The sequence below is a fragment of the Salmo trutta genome, chromosome 14, assembly GCF_901001165.1.
Source record: "Salmo trutta chromosome 14, fSalTru1.1, whole genome shotgun sequence".
Taxonomy (NCBI): domain Eukaryota; kingdom Metazoa; phylum Chordata; class Actinopteri; order Salmoniformes; family Salmonidae; genus Salmo; species Salmo trutta.
The window spans coordinates 15,351,055-15,375,519 of record NC_042970.1 but is presented as its reverse complement, the minus strand read 5'-3'; the positions used below and the strand labels follow the sequence as shown (position 1 = coordinate 15,375,519).

The window sequence follows — 24,465 nt, the reverse complement described above, 5'->3', positions numbered from 1 at the left end:
CAGGCCCAGCCAATCAGAATTTGTTTTTCTCCTCAAAATGGCTTTATTACAGACCGAAATACTTCTCAGCACCAAAACAGCAACAAAAGAGTGTTCGAATTAAGATCCCACATCTGTAGCTGTCAGCATCAGTTCATTCTGCTCCAGTGTGGTCTGTTTTCACTTCATTGCTACCGGTGAGCTTTTCATAGTCAGCGAGCTTTCTTCAGCAATCCTGCCTCGCGCAATCCTGTTAGAGGCCTCTCTCTTTCCTTCTCTTGTACTCTATATCCTATCCCCATTATAAACACAGTCAATACACAAGTCTATATCTTAGTAACATTTGAACATGTGCTTGCTCTACACTCACAGAGGCCTATGTATTATTTGATTCCTATCAGCGGACCTTGTTAAAGATATGATGTACCATTAACTATTCTCAGTGCTTCCAGGTCTCACTGTCACTTCTTGGCAGACTGGTATTGCTTAAAGGGACATTTCACCACTGCTGTATTTCACTAAATACTACACTACTGTTCAAAGGTTTGGGGTCACTTAGAAATGTCAGAGCCTGGACTCAAACCAGGATCTCTAGTGGCACAGCTAGCACTGCGATGCATTGCTTTAGACCACCACACCACTCGGGAGGCCATTGACATAGATATGTACACTACAGTTCAAAAGTTTGGTGTCACTTAGAAATGTCCATGTTTTTGAAAGAGAACCGCATTTTTTGTCCATTAAAATAACATCATATTGATCAGAAATACGGTGTAGACATTGTTAATACTGTAAATGACTGTTGTAGCTGGAAATGGCCGATTTTTTTAAATAGAATATCTACATAGGCATATAGAGGACCATAATAAGCAACCATCACTCCTGTGTTCCAATGGCACCTTGTGTTAGCTAATCCAGGTTTATCATTTTAAAAGGCTAATTGATCATCAGAAAACCCTTTTGCAATTATGTCACCACAGCTGAAAACTGTTGTCCTGATTAAAGAAGCAATAAAACTGGCCTTCTTTAGACTAGTTCAGTATCTGGAGCATCAGCATTTGTGGGTTCGATTACAGGCTCAAAACAAATACCTTTCTTCTGAAACTCGTCAGTCTATTCTTGTTCTGAGAAGTACATTAGAGTGTCTAGTTTGAGATACAGACACCTCACAAGTCCTCAACTGGCAGCTTCATTAAATAGTACCCGCAAAACACCAGTCTCAACGTCAACAGTGAGGAGGCGACTCTGTCCGGTGTCTGTGCTCTTGCCCATCTTAATCTTTTGTTTTTATTGGCCAGTCTGAGGTATGGCTTTTTCAATGCAACTCTGCCTAGAAGTCTAGCATCCCGGAGTCGCCTCTTCACTGTTGACGTTGAGACTGGTGTTTTGCAGGTACTATTTAATGAAGCTGCCAGTTGAGGACTTGTAAGGTGTCTGTTTCTCAACCTAGACACTAATGTTCTTGTCCTCTTGCTGAGTTGTGCACCTGGACCTGCCACTCCTCTTTCTATTCTGTTTAGAGACAGTTTGCGCTGTTCTGTGAAGGGAGTAGTACACAGCGTTGTACGAGATCTTCAGTTTCTTGGCAATTTCTCGCATGGAATAGCCTTCATTTCTCAGAACAAGAGTAGACTGACAAGTTTTAGAAGAAAGGTATTTGTTTCTAGCCATTTTGAGCCTGTAATCGAACCCACAAATGCTGATGTTCCAGATACTGAACTAGTCTAAAGAAGGCCAGTTTTATTGCTTCTTTAATCAGAAGAACAGTTTTCAGCTGTGCTAACATAATTGCAGCAAAAGGGTTTTCTAATGATCAATTAGCCTTTAAAAATGATAAACTTGGATTAGCTAACACAACGTGCCGTTTGAACACGGGAGTGATGGTTGCTGATAATGGGCCTCTATATGCCTATGTCGATATTCCATTAAAAATCAGCCGTTTCCAGCTACAATAGTCATTTACAACATTAACAATGTCTACACTGTATTTCTGATCAATTTGATGTTATTTTAATAGACATTTTTTTGTGCTTTTCTTTCAAAAACAAGGACATTTCTAAGTGACCCCAAACTTTTGAACGGTATGGTATGTCCATTGATATGTTATTAACATATCATATGTGTTATAAAAATGTAGAATTTCCTCAATACACTCAAATACAAGCATTTCTGCATCTCACTGGGAGAAACGGCCAGCTACATTTCCTGGTCGTAAGCAAACTACATTATCCAGAATTCATAACGATTTCAGGATGTGGAGGACCGCCCTCTGGAGGTGTATGCAATTGATGTGAGAAATATCAAAACGTGTGTTTGTAGCCAGCACTTTCAGCCAGAGGATTTCGAAACCGAACTGAAGTCTTACCAAATGGGGTTGTCATGTCGTCGAAAGTTGAAAAGTGATGCTATTCCATCGATTTTCCCCTTCACTTCAAAGAGGAAGGATTCTGATCAGCCAACATCAGCGCAGCAGAAAGTAAGTCAAGCTGAGGTACATTAGCCAACTAGTTAGTTAGCAAGCTAGCGAACTACATTTGTTTTTCTAAACCAACATAAAGCTAGCTAGCTTTCATAATACGCTGCCTTGGCATTCCAAAGCATATCAGTGTAATTAGCCAGCTGCTATATGGTGATGTGATTTGCAACTTTGCAAGCTAACATTTGGTTCCTCGACCTAGCTAGCTAACTAAATACCACAGATGCTAACGTTTTAGAGTTTGATCCCATCAACATCTGCAGCGGCATCAACATCAAGCTCGTCACCAGGAACTAGTATACGTCACCTTCTAACATTTTACTACAATCTACAAAATATTTCCATGACTCAATGATGAGCAAATAAATATACTGGAGGTAGGCATGAACGTGGTCCATGTCTTGTTATCATAGTTGGTGTGTTTTCAAGTAAGCTAGCTAACATAAACTCACTCACTTTTGTACATCGCCTTGGTCCGTACAATTCACCTTATTTTAGCGCCCCAAAAAACGTAATACTTCCAGATCAACTGTAACCCAAAACCATTGTAAAGCACAATGTCTCCCCTTTCCAACAGAATTCATGCCGAGACCTCCACGCTGCCCGTTTCTGCATGATTCAAGAAGGCAATGAGCTCCTTCGGGTCTTTTTAAAAATGGCGGGTGGGGAAGCGAAACTAATGGTAGTGAGGAGAGGAGATGTGTGGTAAAACGGCATTTTTTCACTCGATCTGTCCAACGTATCACATTATCGCCTCTAAAATGTAAATAAAACACTATAAAGAGTTTATATAATGTGTCATTACATACCTATTTGAAGGTTTGTGTCGAATTTGAATCGGGTTTTTAGAGCGGTGCTAAAGTGATCTTCAGAAGTAAACAGCGGCTTTGAGAGTCATGATGCTTGCAGTGATGACGCAAAAAATGACTAGGTATCCCCCCTTACCCCCGTCACTGTCCATTTCTTGTTTTTAAACGATGAGAGAAGTGCTACACCTGGTGGAAAGAGATTGTAAGACAGAAATACTTGCTTTATGCTGTACGTTATGGCATGACACGTCACGATGTAACGGAGGGTCCGTTTTTTCAACTTTTCTCCAGTACTATAGAGCCATTACCATGTCCATCAACGCTTGAATAGGAACGTAGTTCACACCCCAGATTTTGAAGTCAACACAGTCGCTACAGTCCCATTAGATTTCTTTGCAGCCTCGTTTGAATGTCGCAGTTGCGCACATTTGTACGGAATGGGGTGAGTTTACGTTACAACTTCTACTGTAGCGTTTCTGATTTATGGAGGCTTAGTTGATTCTTCATTCATGGCTTGAAGTCTAAACTGGAGAAAAGGAGGTATTAGTAAAGAGGGGATGCTGTGGGTGATGGACTGGTGTCATTTGGGGGTGGTATTGTGTGTGAAGGTCAGTATGCATGATCTATTGACATGAAGGGGGTGGCTGGATATAGTTCCTTGAGTGTGTATTGATGGGGACACAATAATAAAATGTTGGCTAATCACTGACTACCGTGTGTCCTACAGACTAAACTGTTGGTAGTGCTTGTCTGCTCAACAGCACAACTGTAGGTGCTTATACACAACTACATTTACATTTACATTTAAGTCATTTAGCAGACGCTCTTATCCAGAGCGACTTACAAATTGGTGCATTCACCTTAAGATATCCAGTGGAAAAAACACTTTACAATAGTGCATCTAAATCTTTTGGGGGGGGGGGGGGGTAGAAGGATTACTTTATCCTATCCCAGGTATTCCTTAAAGAGGTGGGGTTTCAGGTGTCTCCGGAAGGTGGTGATTGACTCCGCTGTCCTGGCGTCGTGAGGGAGCTTGTTCCACCATTGGGGTGCCAGAGCAGCGAACAGTTTTGACTGGGCTGAGCGGGAGCTGTGCTTCCTCAGAGGTAGGGAGGCTAGCAGGCCAGAGGTGAATGAACGCAGTGCCCTAGACTGTCTACAAGTCAAGCCCCCCTTAAACTTTTATCATCTTTGCTAACAGCTCATGTCAATGCCCTATTTTTGACTCTGAGTGTAACAAAACATATACCAGTCTAGTGTACCCTTTTCCGTTAACAGATAAACATGGTTTATTGTATGGTTACACGTCCTCATGATCAGTCTTCGTGTTTTACACATCCTCATGGTCAGTCTTCATGTCTTTCCAGGAGACTTGCAGTACATACAAATCTTCTGCAAGATGTGGAAGCAGTTGGTGGTGAAGAACATTGCCACAGTGCCAAAGCCTGTTAAACCTGCTGCCATTACCCAACACAAGACGATGTTCACGAGCTGAAGAACATTCTGGAACCTGCCTGGAACATTCAACCAACACAACATCCATATTCAGTTAGACTGATGTTGTAGTATAAGAATGTGCACAACTACGTTGTGGTATAGATAGGTTTAGGGTTTCCACATGGCCATATTTACATGTTACAGCGCTTGTTTACGGAAAACAGAAGACCGAGTGGACTAATTAGCTATCTGTGTCTCCGAACACCTGTGTGTAAACGGAAGACAGATGTCACAAACGTGTTGTCACTGAAAAATACTGTTGGTTGCAACTGTGTTAAAACAGTCTACAGTAAGTGTGTATTTTGCATTTGTGAAATGATTTTGATGTGATATGAAGGTAGAGGGATTTATGTTTCTTGAACCGTATCGCAGTTGAGAAGCGATTCACATTGTCACGGTTGTCGTCGGTGAATGAGGACCAAAACGCAGCAGGTACGTGTATGCTCATCTTGATTTTTAATTAACTTAAAAAATGAACATACAAAAATAACAAAGAAACGAACGAACGATCAACAAACAGTCTGTTAAAGCATAAGGCTGAACACAGAACAATCACCCACCAATAACAACCACAAACACACCCTAATATATGGGACTCTCAATCAAAGGCAGATAGACAACACCTGCCTTCAACTGAGAGTCCCAACCCCAATCAACACAACATAGAAACACACTCACCAGACTAGACATAGAAATACATAAACATAGACTATAAACCAAAACCCCGGAAATACTAAATCAAACACCCTTTAACCAAACACACCACCCTGAACCACATAAAACAAATACCCTCTGTCACGTCCTGACCAAACTACAATACTAATTAACCCTTATACTGGCCAGGACGTGACACACATTTACACATTTGCACTGTTTTGTCTACCAGAGCCAGTTCACCCTTTAAACGGAAATGTAAGGTCCCTGGACTACGGAGTAACGATAGGCTCCTTTAGTCCAATATTGGGCCAAGATATTTCTAGCTGTTGTACATATGTATATAATGGTGTTTTTATATATATATATTTTTTTACAAGTGTACTGACAAGTGACTAAATGATTCCAGCTGCATCAAAAACCAATAAAGTGTTGACTTCAACTTCTGGATCAATTCATTGTGATAATTCTGAAATGGATTTTGATAAACTAGCTTCAATCTTACTGCTAAAACAAATGATGCGGGGAGTTGGTTTATCATTTAAACTTAAATTTGTTGGCAAAGTAAACATGTTTCAAATAAACAGTAGATTAGTCTGTAAATGTAGCAAATAAGTAGACATGACTTGTATTCAAGACCAAGTTTATTTGCTCAGGAGACCGCGGTGAGTTTACACAGCAGTACACAGGAACAGTTATGGCAATGTATGACATATATACAGTAGAAGAAACATATACTTCTTACGCTTATAATAAATACTACAGTTCTACAAAGGGAATACTTACATAATATGGTATGTTTGGTGGGTGCCGTGAGGTGTTCGGTGTCACTTTGATACAAGGGGAGATTGTTGTTATGGGACCTTTCACATCTCTTGAGTCATCAACTTATTTGTTCATTGCCAATCGTTGTGTACTGTCTGTATTTCTACAGTAGCAGCATGGTGTAGAATATGAGACATCCCACAAACACACATTAACTAGCTAGTTACAACACACAGTTATAGTTACTTCAAGACTAATATGAGTCATTAAGCCAAAGTAATTCCATTACTCTCCGCCAACATCATTAAAACATGTATCCAGTTCTGATCCTAATGAGAGGCACTGAGGCTAGCTACTGTAGACTAGTTAGCTAACTAGCTATTACATTGTACTACGGTATATTTTAGGTATAGCAAACACAGCTAGCTAGCTAGCTAAATTTGGCTAGCTTGACTTGTAGAGGTACTAGCAAGCCTCGTTATGGCCGAGTCGATCAAATTGTACTTTACTGAAAAACACTGCCTTGTGTAAAAAGATAGGTTATATTGACAGCTACCGACAGCAAAACAACTTACTTTTTTGTCATTTGCCCTCCTGAGTCCTGTTCCAGCTGGTCTAGGCTGCCGCCGCTGCTTGCTGGTCTCACAACTCCTCTTCAGTTTATTCCGGCACAAATAAATAGGGCTGTGTGTTCCTATGTAAAAGAACATCAAAAAATGTTTCATCATCCAGCTCTTCTTGGAAAGAGGAATCATCAGAAGCAGCCATTGTTGCTAATTATTTAGCAATCTCGGATCGACAGTGCATGGTAACATAGCTCCAATGAAACTGTAAACTGGTACCACCCCCGTTACGAAAAGCCTGCCTTCGAGGTTGGGAGCAAGGAAGTAGGGCTCCCGTCAGGCTGTAGTCTTTACAAAGCCAGGGAAAATGAGTCAACCTAGATATGCTGCAACATCATTGGGAGAAGTCCAATGGCTCTATTGAAGAAGGACAACCATATCTACTCCCTGATAGCGTGATCGTGCAATCGGCGAAACACAAAGGCCACAATAATTGCTACAAAACATGACTCCATTTTTGTTTTCGATCAGGCTGTAGGCTCAATTAACCAATGATGTCATTGGTTGAACTCTCCCAGCGCGAAAATAAAAAAAGACAGGTACAGGGCATAATAATGTCTGAAACACCCTCTCAATCAGAATTATGTCGGGAGACTGGAAAAACACCCCAAAGTGTCAAGCGGTGAAGTTTACCTTTAATAGATCTGTCTTTTCTTGTCTTTCATAAGAATCTTTTAACGCTGACATTTATTTTTGTCATATTATTAAGAGACAAATTACATCTACATTTGAGTCATTTAGCAGGCGCTGTTATCCAGAGAGCAAATGACAGCGTGTCTGAACTGAAAGGCTGCGTGGCTCAGAGCCAGCTGCTGCTGTCTCGTCAAAACACAAGCACAAACTAGATGGTAACTTTACATGAAGTAAAGATGTGGGGCTTGCTTTAGATCTTTAAAAGTTTTTTTGTGGTAGTGTAAGAAGTTGACAGAGTTTTACTTTACTAAATAAAGTAAAGCAGTTACATATAGTCAAAGTTAAATTTACTATAATAATTGGTCTGATTACTTTGATAGACTACTATATCAACCTTATTACTTTGGTTTGTGGTACAATCAGATCACGAAATGTCTAAACTACAGTTGTTGCGTGTGAAAACTGAAAGAATAAAGACAGGACAAAGTGGTGTTCTGTCAGAAGATGGGAATAAAAGGCAGGATCATGTGGACAACACTTTTAGGAAAGCAAAGCAACGCAGAATAATAGATGCACAATTTTATTTTGTAAAACCTTCAGTGTAAATTAAGTTTGATTTTAGTTGAATGATGATGTAATGATTAGAATATTTTAGGCTATTATTTGGAGAGAGAAATATGATGGTGCATCTAGTTGTCAGGAGGTCTATGTGTAGCTGGTGTATAGGAGGCAGGCGCAGGACAGCAGATAAGAGTAAATAAACTTATTTTACTCAACATATAATAAATGTAATACAAAAACAGAGCCCACAATAACGGACCTACCTGCATAGAAACAATCACTCACAAACAAACATGGGGGAACACAGGGTTAAATAATGAACAGGTAATTGGGGGATTGAAAACAGGTGTGTAAAACAAAGACAAAACAAATGGAAAATGAAAAGTGGATCGGCGATGGCTAGAAGGCCGGTGACGTCGACCTCCGAACACCGCCCGAACAAGGACAGGGACCGACTTCGGCGGAAGTCGTGACACTAGTGATGAAAGCTCTTTCGAGGTATTTTTTTGGTAGTTGAAGAACTATATAGAATAGGTTCGTATGTAGACCTACTGATAGGTCTATCTAATTTAAAAAACTCTTTAGGCTAACAGTGATTGCTGAAAAGTACATTTCCTGAAGAAAATGTGATGTGCTTGCTAGCTTGTTTTAAAGTATGTATGGTTTTGAAATAAGTTATAGTAGTGGTAGTGTCTACAGTATTAATTAATGGTGAATAGTTATAGTTGAACATGTAGGTCGATGAAAATATTGTTTGATTGATTGGTTCATAGGATAGGATAACCTGAACATGTGAAAGTTGGTTTGTTGTCTCTAGCTTGAACAGTTCAAGAGTTTGTTATTGTTGATGGGTATTATACTGTATGCTAATGTATGCACATTTAAGTATTTATTTTACAGTGCCTTCAGAAAGTATTCACAATTTCATTTATAATATGTAGAATCTATGAGAATAGAAAGGTTCAGAACTTTTGTGAAACATCACAGCACAGTTGAAAAATGTATGGTAAATATAAATAAAAACTGGATGGTGTTCAGAGAAAGATGGGAGGGTTTGAGTGGAGCTTAAGGATGGGACTAAAAACCATCAAAAGATAACTATTGTAAAAGATACTGTGTGCGTGAACTTTATATAGTATGTATAAGCTGGAAGTAGAAGCCTACGTTTTGTTGTCCATTAGTTTACTAATAAATGTAAAATATAAAAATATATTTTATGTATATATTTAAAAAATATATATATGGGGGACTGGAAATGAGGCAATTACATTGATAGAAGTCACAATCTATCTGTGATATTAAAGCTGATCTACCCCTTAATTAAAAAAATAATAATAATAAAGTATTCACACTTCTTGTCTTTTTCCACATTTTGTTGTGTCACAGCCTGAATTTAAAATAGATTAAATAGAGATTTTGTGTAGCTGGTCTACACACAATACCTCATAATGGCAAAGTGGAATTATGTTTACTACTAATTAACGAACAAGATGTTATACCACATGTCATACCCTCTAACTTTTTGTTGAAGTCGTTGCATTTACTGTGAATGGAATGTTGGAAGTGATAATGTCACAATGGCACCTTTAGAATGTTGAGGGAATTCCATGCAAGTGGATGAAGATGGACAAAAAAAACGGACTAAAAGCTTAATAATTTAAAAAGTATAAAAGATATCAAAAAGTTGTATACAAGCACACTCTTCCAGACCGGTCTACACATTTGAAAGTTTGAACGACGTTTCTAGCTTAAATAGTGTAAGATGAATAGCGTTCCAAATAATAATAAGTATGATGAAGATTTAAAGGGAAGAGTCTTGCTTCGCAAGCCTCAATACAAATATGAGCGAAGAAAGGGCTTTATGTTTGTAGAGTTACTATTTCCTTAACATTTGTACATGGAAGCCCAGCCGCGAGCTGCCCAGTGACACAAGCCTACCAGACGAGCTAAATTACTTCTATGCTCGCTTCAAGGCAAGTAACACTGAAACATGCATGAGAGCATCAGCTGTTCCGGACGATTGTGTGATCACGCCGTAGTCAATGTGAATAAGACCTATAAAGAGGTCAACATTCACAAGGCCGCAGGGCCAGACGGATTACCAGGACGTGTACTCCGAGCATGCGCTGACCAACTGGCAAGTGTCTTCACTGACATTTTCAACTTGTCCCTGACTGATTCTGTAATACCAACATGTTTCAAGCAGACCACCATAGTCCCTGTGCCCAAGAACACTAAGGCAACCTGCCTAAATGACTACCAACCCATAGCACTCACGTCTGTAGCCATGAAGTGCTTTGAAAGGCTGGTCATAGCTCACATCAACACCATTATCCCAGAAACCCTAGACCCACTCCAATTTGCATACCGCCCCAACAGATTCACAGATGATGCAATCTCTATTGCACTCAACACTGCCTTTTCCCATCTGGACAAAAGGAACACCTATGTGAGAATGCTATTCATTGACTACAGCTCAGCGTTCAACACCATAGTGCTCTCAAAGCTCATCAATAAGCTAAGGACCCTGGGACTAAACACCTCCCTCTGCAACTGGATCCTGGACTTCCTGATGGGCTGCCCCCAGGTGGTAATGGTAGGTAACAACACATTCGCCATGCTGATCCTCAACACGGGGGCCCCTCAGGGGTGCGTGCTTATTCCCCTCCTGTACTCCCTGTTCACTCATGACTGCATGGCCAGGCACGACTCCAACACCATCATCAAGTTTGCCGATGACACAACAGTGGTAGGCCTGATCACCGACAACGATAAGACAGCCTATAGGGAGGAGGTCAGAGACCTGGCTGTGTGGTGCCAGGACAACAACCTCTCCCTCAACGTGATCAAGACAAAGGAGATGATTGAGGACTGAAGGAAAAGGAGGATAGAGCACGCCCTCATTCTCATCGACAGGGCTGTAGTGGAGCAGATTGAGAGCTTCAAGTTCCTTGGTGTCCACATTACCAACAAACTATCATGCTATCATCCAAACACTAAGACAGTCGTGAAGAGGGCACGACAAAGCCTATTCCCCTTTAGAAGACTGAAAAGATTTGACACGGGTCCTCAGATCCTCAATAGGTTCTACAGCTGCACCATCGAGAGCATCCTGACTGGTTACATCACTGCCTGGTATGGCCACATTGTCAAGGACTCCAGCCACCCTAGTCAAGGGCTACCTAAAAAGCTCTTTTACGCTTCTGCTACTCTCTGTTTATTATCTATGCATAGTCACTTTAACTCCTACATGTATATATTACCTCAATTACCTCGACTAACCGTTGTGCCCCAGCACATTGACTCTGTACCAGTATCATCTGTATATAACCTTGCTATTGCTACTTTACTGCTGCTGTTTATTTGTTTGTTACTTTTATTTTCAATTTTTTACTTATCTATTTTTTACTTAACACAGATTTTTCTTAATTTATTAAAGCATTGTTGGTTAAGGGCTTGCAAGTAAGCATTTCACTGTAAGGTCTACACCTGTTGTATTCGGCACATGACAAATACAATTTGATTTGATTTGACTTACTTTTTATTATTACTCATTAATGATCTATTTAATGTATGTGAGTGTAATTATTTCTCTTTTAGATGGGGGTGGTTGATGCCTGGGTGGGTAGGGCCTCCACTCTAAGTTGCTAACTCTTGCTGATTGAACAGCAGCTTGTCAACATCTTGATCCAGTCATTTGTAGCATTGGTGGGAGATCTACAGTGGGGTACTCCAGAAGTTTGATCTCTTCATTCCAGACTTGGCTTCATCCACTGAGAGCGCCTCCTGCTTATTGTGCACTTCTGTCAGACCTGATTTTTAAAAATGTATTAAATGGCCTTTTAAGCTGTGCTACTGATCCAAGCCCAGCTTTCAGAACACACGCTCACACTCCATCCAACCAGAATGATTGACGTCTGGAAGGGATGTTGATGAATAAAACTGACGCTAGGAGATGAAAAAGAAGTGTGTCTATGGAGGGAAGGAGGGGAGTGGGTGACGGACAGAAAGACGGAAAGACACGTACAGTACTTCACATGAGGTTAAACAAGGGAAGGGAATGTACTTTTTTACAGCTGTGTGTCTTTGTTCCTTCAGAATGATGCATTGGGCAGGCCGCATTGAGAAGGAGCTGGAGAAGACTATACAGTTGGTCACTGGAACCCAGCAGATAAGAGGGGTAAGTACTGGGAACTGTACTTAATTTGAGGTTTAATATCATATCTGATCCAATGCATCTACTGCAGAGGTAGCCTGCAGAGTTCTGTCATACTATCCAGATCTGTGCCCAAACAATTCGAGCTTTTACTTTTAAAAATGCACCTTTCCAGAAACAAGTCTCTCACCGTTGCCGCTTGTTATAGACCCACCGCAGCCACTAGCTGTGCCTTGGACACCATATGTGAATTGATTGCCCCCGATCTATCTTCAGAGTTTGTACTGTTAGGTGACCTAAACTGGGATATGCATAACACCCCGGCCGTCCTACAATCTAAGCTAGACGCCCTCAATCTCACACAAATGATCAAGGAACCTACCAGTTACAACCATAAATCCGTAACCATGGGCACCCTCATAGATATCATCCTGACCAACTTGCCCTCTAAATACACCTCTGCTGTCTTCAACCAGGATCTCAGCGATCACTGCCTCATTGCCTGCGTCCGTAATGGTTCTGCGGTCAAACGACCACCCCTCATCACTGTCAAACGCTCCCTAAAACACTTCAGCGAGCAGGCCTTTTTAATCGACCTGGCTCGGGTATCCTGGAAGGATATTGACCTCATCCCGTCAGTAGAGGATGCCTGGTTGCTCTTTAAAAGTGCTTTCCTCACCATCTTAAAAAGCATGCTCCCTTCAAAAAATGTAGAACTAAGAACAGATATAGCCCTTGGTTCACACCAGACTTGACTGCCCTTGACCAGCACAAAAACATCCTGTGGCTTTTTCTTTTCTTTTTCTTTTCTTTTTCTTTTTGTTTTCTGCATTAGCATCGAATAGCCCCCGCGATATGCAACTTTTCAGGAAAGTCAGGAACCAATATACATAGTCAGTTAGGAAAGCTAAGGCTAGCTTTTTCAAACAGAAATTTGCATCCTGTAGCACTAATTCCAAAACATTTTGGGACACAGTAAAGTCCATGGAGAATAAGAGCACCTCTTCCCAGCTGCCCACTGCACTGAGTCTAGCAAACACTGTCACCACCGATAAATCTACGATAATCTGTCATTTCAATAAGCATTTTTCTACGGCTGGCCATGCTTTCCACCTGGCTACCCCTACCCCGGCCAACAGCTCTGCACTCCCTGCAGCAACTTGCCCAAGCGCCCCCGCTTCTCCTTCACCCAAATCCAGACAGCTGATGTTCTGAAAGAGCTGCAAAATCTGGATCCCTACAAATCAGCTGGGCTAGACAATCTGGACCCTCTGTTTCTAAAATTATCTGCCGAAATTGTTGCAACCCGTATAACTAGCCTGTTCAACCTTTCTATCGTATCGTCTGAGATTCCCAAATATTGGAAAGCTGCCGCGGTCATCCATCTCTTCAAAGGGTGAGACACTCTAGACCCAAACTGTTACAGACCAATATTCATCCCGCCATGCCTTTCTAAGGTCTTCGAAAGCCAAGTTAACAAACAGATTACCGACCATTTCGAATCCCACCGTACTTTCTCCGCTATGCAATCTGGTTTCAGAGCTGGTCATGGGTGCACCTCAGCCACGCTCAAGGTCCTAAACGATATCATAACCGCCATCGATAAGAGACATTACTGTGCAGCCGTATTCATCGACCTGGCCAAGGCTTTCGACTCTGTCAATCACCACATTCTTATCGGCAGACTCAACAGCCTTGGTTTCTCAAATGATTGCCTCGCCTGGTTCACCAACTACTCTGATAGAGTTCAGTGTGTCAAACCGGAGGGCCTGTTGTCCGGACCTCTGGCAGTCTATGGGGGTGCCACAGGGTTCAATTCTCAGGCTGACTCTCTTCTCTGTATACATTAATGATGTAGCTCTTGCTGCTGGTGATTCTCTGATCCACCTCTATGCAGACGACACCATACTGTATCCCTCTGGCCCTTCTTTGGACACTATGTTAACTAGCCTCCAGACGAGCTTCAATGCCATACAACTCTCCTTCCGTGGCCTCCAACTGCTCTTAAATGCAAGTAAAACTAAATGCATGCTATTCAACCGATCGCTGCCCGCACCTGCCCGCCCGTCCAGCATCACTACTCTGGACGGTTCTGGCTTAGAATATGTGGACAACTACAAATACCTAGGTGTCTGGTTAGACTGTAAACTCTCTTTCCAGACTCACATTAAGCATCTCCAATCCAAAATTAAATCTAGAATCGGCTTCCTATTTCACAACAAAGCATCCTTCACTCATGCTGCCAAACATACCCCCGTAAAACTGACCATCCTACCGATCCTCGACTTTGGCGATGTCATTTACAAAATAGCCTCCAACACTCTACTCAATAAATTGGATGCAGTCTATCACAGTGCCATCCTTTTTGTCACCAAAGCCCCATATACTACCCACCACTGCGACCTGTATGCTCTCGTTGGCTGGCCCTCACTTCATACTTGCCGCCAAACCCACTGGCTCCAGGTCATCTGCTAGATAAAGCCCCGCCTTATCTCAGCTCACTGGTCACCATAGCAGCACCCACCCGTAGCACGTGCTCCAGCAGGTATATCTCACTGGTCACCCCCAAAGCCAATTCTTCTTTTGGCCTTTCCTTCCAGTTCTCTGCTGCCAATGACTGGAACGAATTGCAAAAATCACTGAAGCTGGAGACTCATATATCCCTCACTAGCTTTAAGCAACAGCTGTCAGAGCAACTCACAGATCACTGCACCTGTACATAGCCCATCTGTAAATAGCCCATCCAACTACCTCATCCCCATACTGTATTTAATTATTTATCTTGCTCCTTTGTACCCTAGTATCTCTACTTGCACATTCATTTTCTGCATATCTACCATTCCAGTGTTTAATTGCTATATTGTAATTATTTCGCCACCATGGCCTATTTATTGCCTTACCTCCCTTATCCTACCTCATTTTCACACACTGTGTATAGACCTTTTCTACTGTATTATTGACTGTATGTTTGTTTATTCCATGTGTAACTCTGTGTTGTTGTATGTGTCAAACTGCTTTGCTTTATCAAGGCAGGTCGCAGTTGTAAATGAGAATTTGTTCTCAACTGGCCTGCCTGGTTAAATAAAGGTGAAATAAAAGTAGATAATATACAAAAGTGAACTAATCAATGAAAATGAAGAGTAAACATTACACTCACAGAAGTTCCAAAAGAATAAAGACATTTCAAATGTCATATTATGTCTATATACAGTATTGTAACAATGTGCAAATGGTTAAAGTACAAAAGGAAAAATAAATAAACAAATATGGGTGATGGCTTTGTTGTGGAAGTTTTGGGAATTGCTTCCTTTTAGGTGGTTGTAGAATTTAGCGGCTATTTTCTGGATTTTGATAATTAGAGAGTATCGGCCTAATTCTGCTCTGCGTGCATTATTTGGTATTTTACATTTGATGGCATAGAAGGCCCTTCTTGCCTTGTCTCAGATCGTTCACAGCTTTGTGAAATTTACCTGTGGCGCTGATGTTTAGGCCGAGGTATCTATAGTTTTTTGTGTGTTCTAGGGAAACGGTGTCTAGATGGAATTTCTATTTGTGTTCCTGGCGACTGGACCTTTTTTGGAACACCATTATTTTGGTCTTACTGAGATTTATTGTCAGGGCCCAGGTCTAGCAGAATCTGTGCAGAAGATCTAGGTGCAGCTGTACACACTCCTTGGTTGGTGACAGAAGCACCAGATCATCAGCAAATAGAAGACATTTGACTTCAGGTTCTAGTAGGGTGAGGCCGGGTGCTGCAGACGTTCTAGTGCCCTTGCCAATTTGTTGATATATGTATATATACACCACTTTCTATCAATTTGTATAGCAGACCCTCATGCCAAATTGAGTCAAAGGCTTTTTTGAAATCAACAAAGCATGAGAAGACTTTGCCTTTGTTTTGGTTTGTTTGTTGTTCAATGAGAGTGTGCAGAGTGAAAACGTGGTCTGTCGTACGATCATTTTGTAAAAAGCTCATTTGACATTTGCTTTGTACATTGTTTTCACTGAGAAAATGTACGAGTCTGCTATTTATGATAATGCAGAGGGTTTTCCCAGGGTTGCTGTTGATGCATATCCCACGGTAGTTATTGGGGTCAGATTTGTCTCCATATTTGTGGATTGGGTGATCAGTCCTTGGTTCCAAATATTGGGGAAGATGCCAGAGCTAAGGATGATGTTAAAGAGTTTAAGTATAGTCAATTGTAATTCGTTGTCTGTATATTTGATCATTTCATTGAGGATACCATCAACACCACAGGCCTTTTTGGGTTGGATGGTTTTTATTTTGTCCTGTAGTTCATTCAAGGTCATTGGATAATCCAGTGGGTTCTGGTCGTCTTTAATAGTAGATTCTAAGATTTGTATTTGATCATGTATATGTTTTTGCTGTTTGTTATTTGTTATAGAGCCAAAAAGATGGGAGTTTACCCATACATCTCCATTTTGGATAGATACACTGTAATTATTAATGTTGTTGTTTGTTTAGTGTTTTCCAATTTTCCCAGAAGTGGTTAGAGTCTATGGATTCTTCAATAACATCGAGCTGATTTCTTCTTTTTCCGTAGTGTATTTCTGTATTGTTTTAGTGATTCACCATAGTGAAGGCGTAGACTCAAGTTTTCTGGGTCTCTATGTTTTTGGTTGGACAGGTTTCTCAATTTCTTTCTTAGGTTTTTGCATTCTTCATCAAACCATTTGTCAATGTTGTTCATTTTTTTCAGATTTCTGTTTGAAATTGAGATTAGATTAGATTTGATGTGGAAGCTGAGAGGTCAAATATACTGTTTAGATTTTCTACTGCCAACTTTACACCTTCACTATTACAGTGGAACGTTTTGTCCAGGAAGTTGTCTAAAAGGGATAGAATTTGTTGTTGCCTAAAAGTTTTTTTGGTAGGTTTCCACACTACATTCCTTCCATCTATAGCATTTCTTAGTATTACTCAGTTCCTTTGACTTTGATGCCTCATGACTGATTATTACTCTGTTCAAGTAGACTGTGATTTTGATATGATCTGATAGGGGTGTCAGTGGGCTGACTGTGAACGCTCTGAGAGACTCTGGGTTGAGGTCAGTGATAAAGTAGTCTATGGTACTACTGCCAAGAGATGAGCTATAGGTGTACCTACCATAGGAGTCCCCTTGAAGCCTCTCTCTCTCTCTTTCTCTCTTTCTCTCTCTCTCTCTCTCTCTCTCTCTCTCTCTCTCTCTGTCTCTGTCACTCTCTTGCTCTCTCTCTCTATCTTTCTCTTTCACAGCAGCCTCTCAGAACAGAACAGATCAGATCACAGCAATGAGGATAATAATGAGGAAGAAACAAACAGAAAATAGCATCGTCATTAGATGCTCTCTCTCTATTCTCTCTCACTCTATTCTGTCTTTTTATTTTTATTTTCTATTCGCTCTCTCTCCCCCCCTCTCTCTCTCTCTCTATTCTCTCTTTTTATTTTTATTTTCTATTCTATTCTAATCTCTCTCTCTCTCTTTCTCTCTCTCTCTCTCTCTCTCTCTCTCTTTCTCTCTCTCTCTTCTCTTCTCATTCTCTTTCCTCCCTCTCCCTCTCCTCTCTCTCTCTCTCCTCCTCCTCTCTCTCTCCATCATCTCTCTCTTCTTTCTCTCTCTCTCTTTCTCTCTCTATCTCTCCTCCTTTTCTTCTCTCTCTCTTCCTATCATCTCTCTCTCTCTCTCTCTTTCTCTCTCTCTCTCTCTCTCTCTCTCTCTCTCTCTCTCTCTCTCTATTCTCTCTCTCTCTCAAAATCAAATCAAATCAAATCAAATTTATTTATATAGCCCTTCGTACATCAGCTGAAATCTCAAAGTGCTGTACAGAAACCCAGCCTAAAACCCCAAACAGCAAGCAATGCATGTGAAAGAAGCACGGTGGCTGGGAAAAACTCCCTAGGAAAAACTCCTGAGAAAGGCCAAAAACCTAGGAAGAAACCTAGAGAGGAACCAGGCTATGAGGGGTGGCCAGTCCTCTTCTGGCTGTGCCGGGTGGATATTATAACAGAACATGGTCAAGATGTTAAAATGTTCGTAAATGACCAGCATGGTCAAATAATAATAATCATAGTAATTGTCGAGGGTGCAACAAGCACGTCCGGTGAACAGGTCAGGGTTCCGTAGCCGCAGGCAGAACAGTTGAAACTGGAGCAGCAGCATGGCCAGGTGGACTGGGGACAGCAAGGAGTCATCATGCCAGGTAGTCCTAGGGCTCAGGTCCTCCGAGAGAAAGAAAGAAAGAAAGAGAGAATTAGAGAGAGCATATTTACATTCACACAGGACACTGGATAAGACAAGAGAATACTCCAGATGTAACAGACTGACCCTAGCCCCCCGACACATAAACTACTGCAGCATAAATACTGGAGGCTGAGACAGGAGGGATCAGAAGACACTGTGGCCCCATCCGATGATACCCCCGGACAGGGCCAAACAGGCAGGATATAACCCCACCCACTTTGCCAAAGCACAGCCCCCACACCACTAGAGGGATATCTACAACCACCAACTTACCGTCCGAAGACAAGGCCGAGTATAGCCCACAAAGATGTCTGCCACGGCACAACCCAAGGGGGGGCGCCAACCCAGACAGGAAAACCACGTCAGTGGCTCAACCTACTCAAGTGACGCGCCCCCCCCCATGGACGGCATGGAAGAACACCAGTAAGTCAGTGACTCAGCCCCTGTAAAAGGGTTAGAGGCAGAGAATCCCAGTGGGAAGAGGGGAACCGACAAGGCAGAGACAGCAAGGGCGGTTCGTTGCTCCAGCCTTTCCGTTCACCTTCACACTCCTGGGCCAGACTATACTTAATCATAGGACCTACTGAAGAGATAAGTCTTCAGTAAAGACTTAAAGGTTGAGACTGAGTCTGCGTCTCTCACATGGGTAGGCAGACCATTCCATAAAAATGGAGCTCTATAGGAGAAAGCCCTACCTCCAGCCGTTTGCTTAGAAATTCTAGGGACAATTAGGAGGCCTGCGTCTTGTGACCGTAGCGTACGTGTAGGTAAGTACGGCAGGACCAAATCGGAAAGATAGGTAGGAGCAAGCCCATGTAATGCTTTGTAGGTTAGCAGTAAAACCTTGAAATCAGCCCTTGCCTTAACAGGAAGCCAGTGTAGGGAAGCTAGCACTGGAGTAATATGATCAAATTTTTTGGTTCTAGTCAGGATTCTAGCAGCCGTATTTAGCAGTAACTGAAGTTTGTTTAGTGCTTTATCCGGGTAGCCGGAAAGTAGAGCATTGCAGTAGTCGAGCCTAGAAGTAACAAAAGCATGGATTAATTTTTCTGCGTCATTTTTGGACAGAAAGTTTCTGATTTTTTGCAATGTTACGTAGATGGAAAAAAGCTGTCCTTGAAGCAGTCTTGATATGTTCTTCAAAAGAGAGATCAGGGTCCAGAGTAACGCCGAGGTCCTTCACAGTTTTATTTGAGACGACTGTACAACCATCCAGATTAATTGTCAGATTCAACAGAAGATCTCTTTGTTTCTTGGGACCTAGGACAAGCATCTCTGTTTTGTCCGAGTTTAAAAGTAGAAAATTTGCAGCCATCCACTTCCTTATGTCTGAAACACAGGCTTCTAGCGAGGGCAATTTTGGGGCTTCACCATGTTTCATTGAAATGTACAGCTGTGTGTCGTCCGCATAGCAGTGAAATTTAACATTATGTTTTCGAATGACATCCCCAAGAGGTAAAATATATAGTGAAAACAATAGTGGTCCTAGAACGGAACCTTGAGGAACACCGAAATTTACAATTGATTTGTCAGAGGACGAACCATTCACAGAGACAAACATATCTTTCCGACAGATAAGATCTAAACCAGGCCAGAACTTGTCCATGTAGACCAATTTGGGTTTCCAATCTCTCCAAAAGAATGTGGTGATCGATGGTATCAAAAGCGGCACTAAGATCTAGGAGCACGAGGACAGATGCAGAGCCTCGGTCTGACGTCATTAAAAGGTCATTTACCACCTTCACAAGTGCAGTCTCAGTGCTATGATGGGGTCTAAAACCAGACTGAAGCGTTTCTCTCTTTCTCTCTCTCTGAAGCTAGGTCTACTGTTGTATTGCTTTTGGTCCAAATGGAATCAACACCAGCCGTGTGTCTACAGTATCTACAGTATGTACTGAACTCTAGAAACTACACACATCTGGCCTCCTGTTTCTGTTTCTGTATTCTAGAGACGACACACATCTGGCCTCCTGTTTCTGTTTCTGTAGTCTAGAGACGACACACATCTGGCCTCCTGTTTCTGTTTCTGTATTCTAGAGACGACACACATCTGGCCTCCTGTTTCTGTTTCTGAACTCTAGAAACTACACACATCTGGCCTCCTGTTTCTGTTTCTGTATTCTAGAGACGACACACATCTGGCCTCCTGTTTCTGTTTCTGTAGTCTAGAGACAACACACATCTGGCCTCCTGTTTCTGTTTCTGTACTCTAGAGACGACACACATCTGGCCTCCTGTTTCTGTTTCTGTTCTCTAGAGACGACACACATCTGGCCTCCTGTTTCTGTTTCTGTACTCTAGAGACGACACACATCTGGCCTCCTGTTTCTGTTTCTGTACTCTAGAGATGACACACATCTGGCCTCCTGTTTCTGTTTCTGTACTCTAGAGACGACACACATCTGGCCTCCTGTTTCTGTTTCTGTAGTCTAGAGATGACACACATCTGGCCTCCTGTTTCTGTTTCTGTAGTCTAGAGACGACACACATCTGGCCTCCTGTTTCTGTAGTCTAGAGACGACACACATCTGGCCTCCTGTTTCTGTTTCTGTAGTCTAGAGATGACACACATCTGGCCTTCTGTTTCTGTTTCTGTAGTCTAGAGACGACACACATCTGGCCTCCTGTTTCTGTAGTCTAGAGACGACACACATCTGGCCTTCTGTTTCTGTATTCTAGAGATGACACACATCTGGCCTCCTGTTTCTGTTTCTGTTCTCTAGAGACGACACACATCTGGCCTCCTGTTTCTGTTTCTGTATTCTAGAGACGACACACATCTGGCCTCCTGTTTCTGTACTCTAAAGACGACACACATCTGGCCTCCTGTTTCTGTTTCTGTACTCTAGAGACGACACACATCTGGCCTCCTGTTTCTTTTTCTGTAGAGACGACACACATCTGGCCTCCTGTTTCTGTAGTCTAGAGACGACACACATCTGGCCTCCTGTTTCTGTTTCTGTATTCTAGAGACGACACACATCTGGCCTCCTGTTTCTGTTTCTGTAGAAACGACACACATCTGGCCTCCTGTTTCTTTTTCTGTAGAGACGACACACATCTGGCCTCCTGTTTCTGTAGTCTAAAAACGACACACATCTGGCCTCCTGTTTCTGTTTCTGTAGAAACGACACACATCTGGCCTCCTGTTTCTGTAGTCTAAAGACGACACACATCTGGCCTCCTGTTTCTGTAGTCTAGAGACGACACACATCTGGCCTCTTGTTTCTGTTTCGGTATTCTAGAGACGACACACATCTGGCCTCCTGTTTCTGTTTCTGTACTCTAGAGACGACACACATCTGGCCTACTGTTTCTGTTTCTGTAGAGACGACACACATCTGGCCTCCTGTTTCTGTAGTCTAGAGACGACACACATCTGGCCTCCTGTTTCTGTTTCTGTTCTCTAGAGACGACACACATCTGGCCTTCTGTTTCTGTAGTCTAGAGACGACACCTATCTGGCCTCCTGTTTCTGTAGTCTAGAGACGACACACATCTGGCCTCCTGTTTCTGTATTCTAGAGACGACACACATCTGGCCTCTTGTTTCTGTTTCTGTACTCTAGAGATGACACACATCTGGCCTCTTGTTTCTGTTTATGTACTCTAGAGACGACACACATCTGGCCTCTTGTTTATTTTTCTGTACTCTAGAGACGACACACATCTGGCCTCCTGTTTCTGTATTCTAGAGACGACACACATCTGGCCTCTTGTTTCTGTTTCTGTATTCTAGAGACGACACACATCTGGCCTCTTGTTTCTGTTTCTGTATTCTAGAGACGACACACATCTGGCCTCTTGTTTCTGTTTCTGTATTCTAGAGACGACACACATCTGGCCTCTTGTTTCTGTTTCTGTTCCTCTGTCAGTGCTAGTGGTGGTGGCTAAATGGTTTAGGTGTTTGGGTGGGCGGAGCGATGATGGTTGTTGTTGTTTGGCATGGGGATGTGTTGGTTGTTTTGACGTTGTAGCTTGATACAAAGATTATTTGCATTGTCTTACAGAGAAATACAATTTGGTCTGTTGCTATTTACTCAATGAAATACAGGCTTTGATGTTCCTAGTTTGTGTCAATATTCATTGAATAGGAATAGTGTGAACTTGCATAAGCAAATACAGCATGTGTATTAGTTCGTGTTTGCGCTGTCAGAAGGAATGAGATTGAGTGTATGCTGTGGGAATGGTAACTATTAGTCTAGACTAGTTAGTCTCATCTGTTTCAGTGAATACTGGCGGCAGGTACCCTAACAGTTAATAGTGTTGGGCCAGTAACCAAAAGGTTGCAAGTTCGAATCCCTCGAGCCGACTAGGTGAAAGTCTGTCGATGTGCTCTTGAGCAAGGTACTTAGTGTGTATGTGTTAGTCTAAGGACTGCGCAATAGTTGGTGTGAAAAACATTTATCACGGCCCCAAACAGGAGTCGTCACAGGGTGTGCTAAATGGCCCAGCATGCCTTGAAAAGCCATTTTCTAAATGGATGCCTCTCTCTATACGTGTGTCTGATAGAAATCTTCCCAGGGCTATGCCGGCTGGTAACAAGATTGCCTCCCTCCACGCCCCCTTCCTCTTCATGAGTAGTTTATTCTCAGAGTTTAAAAAAATCACAGTAAAGAGTCTGCAAATATTTTTTGGTTTGTCTTACGCTGAGAGAGTGACGGGAGGAAGTTGAATTTAATGTGATCTATTCTGTGCCTCTTGGTTGAGATTTTCAAGCAGAGATATTGTGGGTATTTAGTGAAGGAGAGAAAGGGCAGAGAGGATGTGCTTGGTGAGAGAGAGAAGTAGGGTCGATATTGAAGGTTTAAAAATCAGGGGTAGACTGATGAATGAGAGAGAGGGTAGGTGTTTTTAGAATAGGAGGGGATTTGTGTAAGGGTATGGATGGATGATTTGACAGCAAGAACAGATATTTGGAGAATGTGGGCATATTTATAGAGACATCATTAGAGATGCATGATTTGAGAGCGAGAGAAAGAGAGAGAGATAATAGAGAGAGAGAATAGAAAGAGAGAGAATAGATAGAATGAGATAATGGAAAGAGAGAAAGCCTCTAATGAGGGAGGAAGGATGCTCTTTTCTGTTTCTCTCTTCCTCATTATAATCCTCATTGCTGTGATCTGTTCTGTTCTGAGAGAGGCTGCTGTGCTGTGGTGGACCCTGGCATTCTTTTCATATCCTCAGGCTTAGTCAGACCTGTTTTGAGAATCATACCGTAGGATTACACCCACACACTATCACCATGGGCTGGACTACAGTAACTCTAGAGTTGATCAGAAAACATACACACGCACGCAGGCACACACACACACAGTTATGGCCATTTGTTCACCCCCTTTTCTAGAGAGATTTTTAAACTGCAAAGCACTGTAACATATGTTTGGCTCTTAATTAATTTCAATACGAAGGGCCTAATCAGCATGAATCATTTAGCCTCATACACATGACGGCTCCTTAACCCCATATGCACTGGCACAGTACCAATAATATACCACATACTGTGCTGCACTGGGCCTCTCTACCCCCCTCTTCCTCTCTTTTCTTTCTCATCCCTCTCTCCTGCTCTCTTCTCCATGGTTATGGAATATAGCCTGGGAGTGGCAGACTGGGCTGATCCTAGTCTCTCCTCCTAGTTTGTCTGTGAGGAAGAAACACTGAGCTCCAGTATGAAGCCCAGGGGGAACACTGAGCTGCAGTATGAAGCCCAGGGGGAACACTGAGCTCCAGTATGAAGCCCAGGGGGAACACTGAGCTGCAGTATGAAGCCCAGGGGGAACACTGAGCTGCAGTATGAAGCCCAGGGGGAACACTGAGCTCCAGTATGAAGCCCAGGGGGAACACTGAGCTCCAGTATGAAGCCCAGGGGGAACACTGAGCTGCAGTATGAAGCCCAGGGGGAACACTGAGCTCCAGTATGAAGCCCAGGGGGAACACTGAGCTGCAGTATGAAGCCCAGGGGGAACACTGAGCTGCAGTATGAAGCCCAGGGGGAACACTGAGCTGCAGTATGAAGCCCAGGGGGAACACTGAGCTGCAGTATGAAGCCCAGGGGGAACACTGAGCTGCAG

The 24,465-nt window shown here is 42.4% G+C and overlaps 1 protein-coding gene across 7 annotated transcripts in view; it reads left to right on the top strand.

The window, feature by feature from the left end:
• Positions 1–24,465, top strand: part of LOC115207482 (voltage-dependent calcium channel subunit alpha-2/delta-2-like) — a 267,881-nt gene that overhangs the window by 8,185 nt on the left and 235,231 nt on the right. For all 7 annotated transcript variants that reach the window (XR_003881017.1, XM_029774577.1, XM_029774579.1 and 4 more), the window contains exon 2: positions 12,096–12,177. Coding sequence is in view for 6 of the 7 variants with exons in the window: in XM_029774577.1 (XP_029630437.1) it covers positions 12,096–12,177 (82 nt within the window). In the remaining variant the exon portion in view is untranslated. The remainder of the gene's footprint in view (positions 1–12,095; positions 12,178–24,465) is intronic.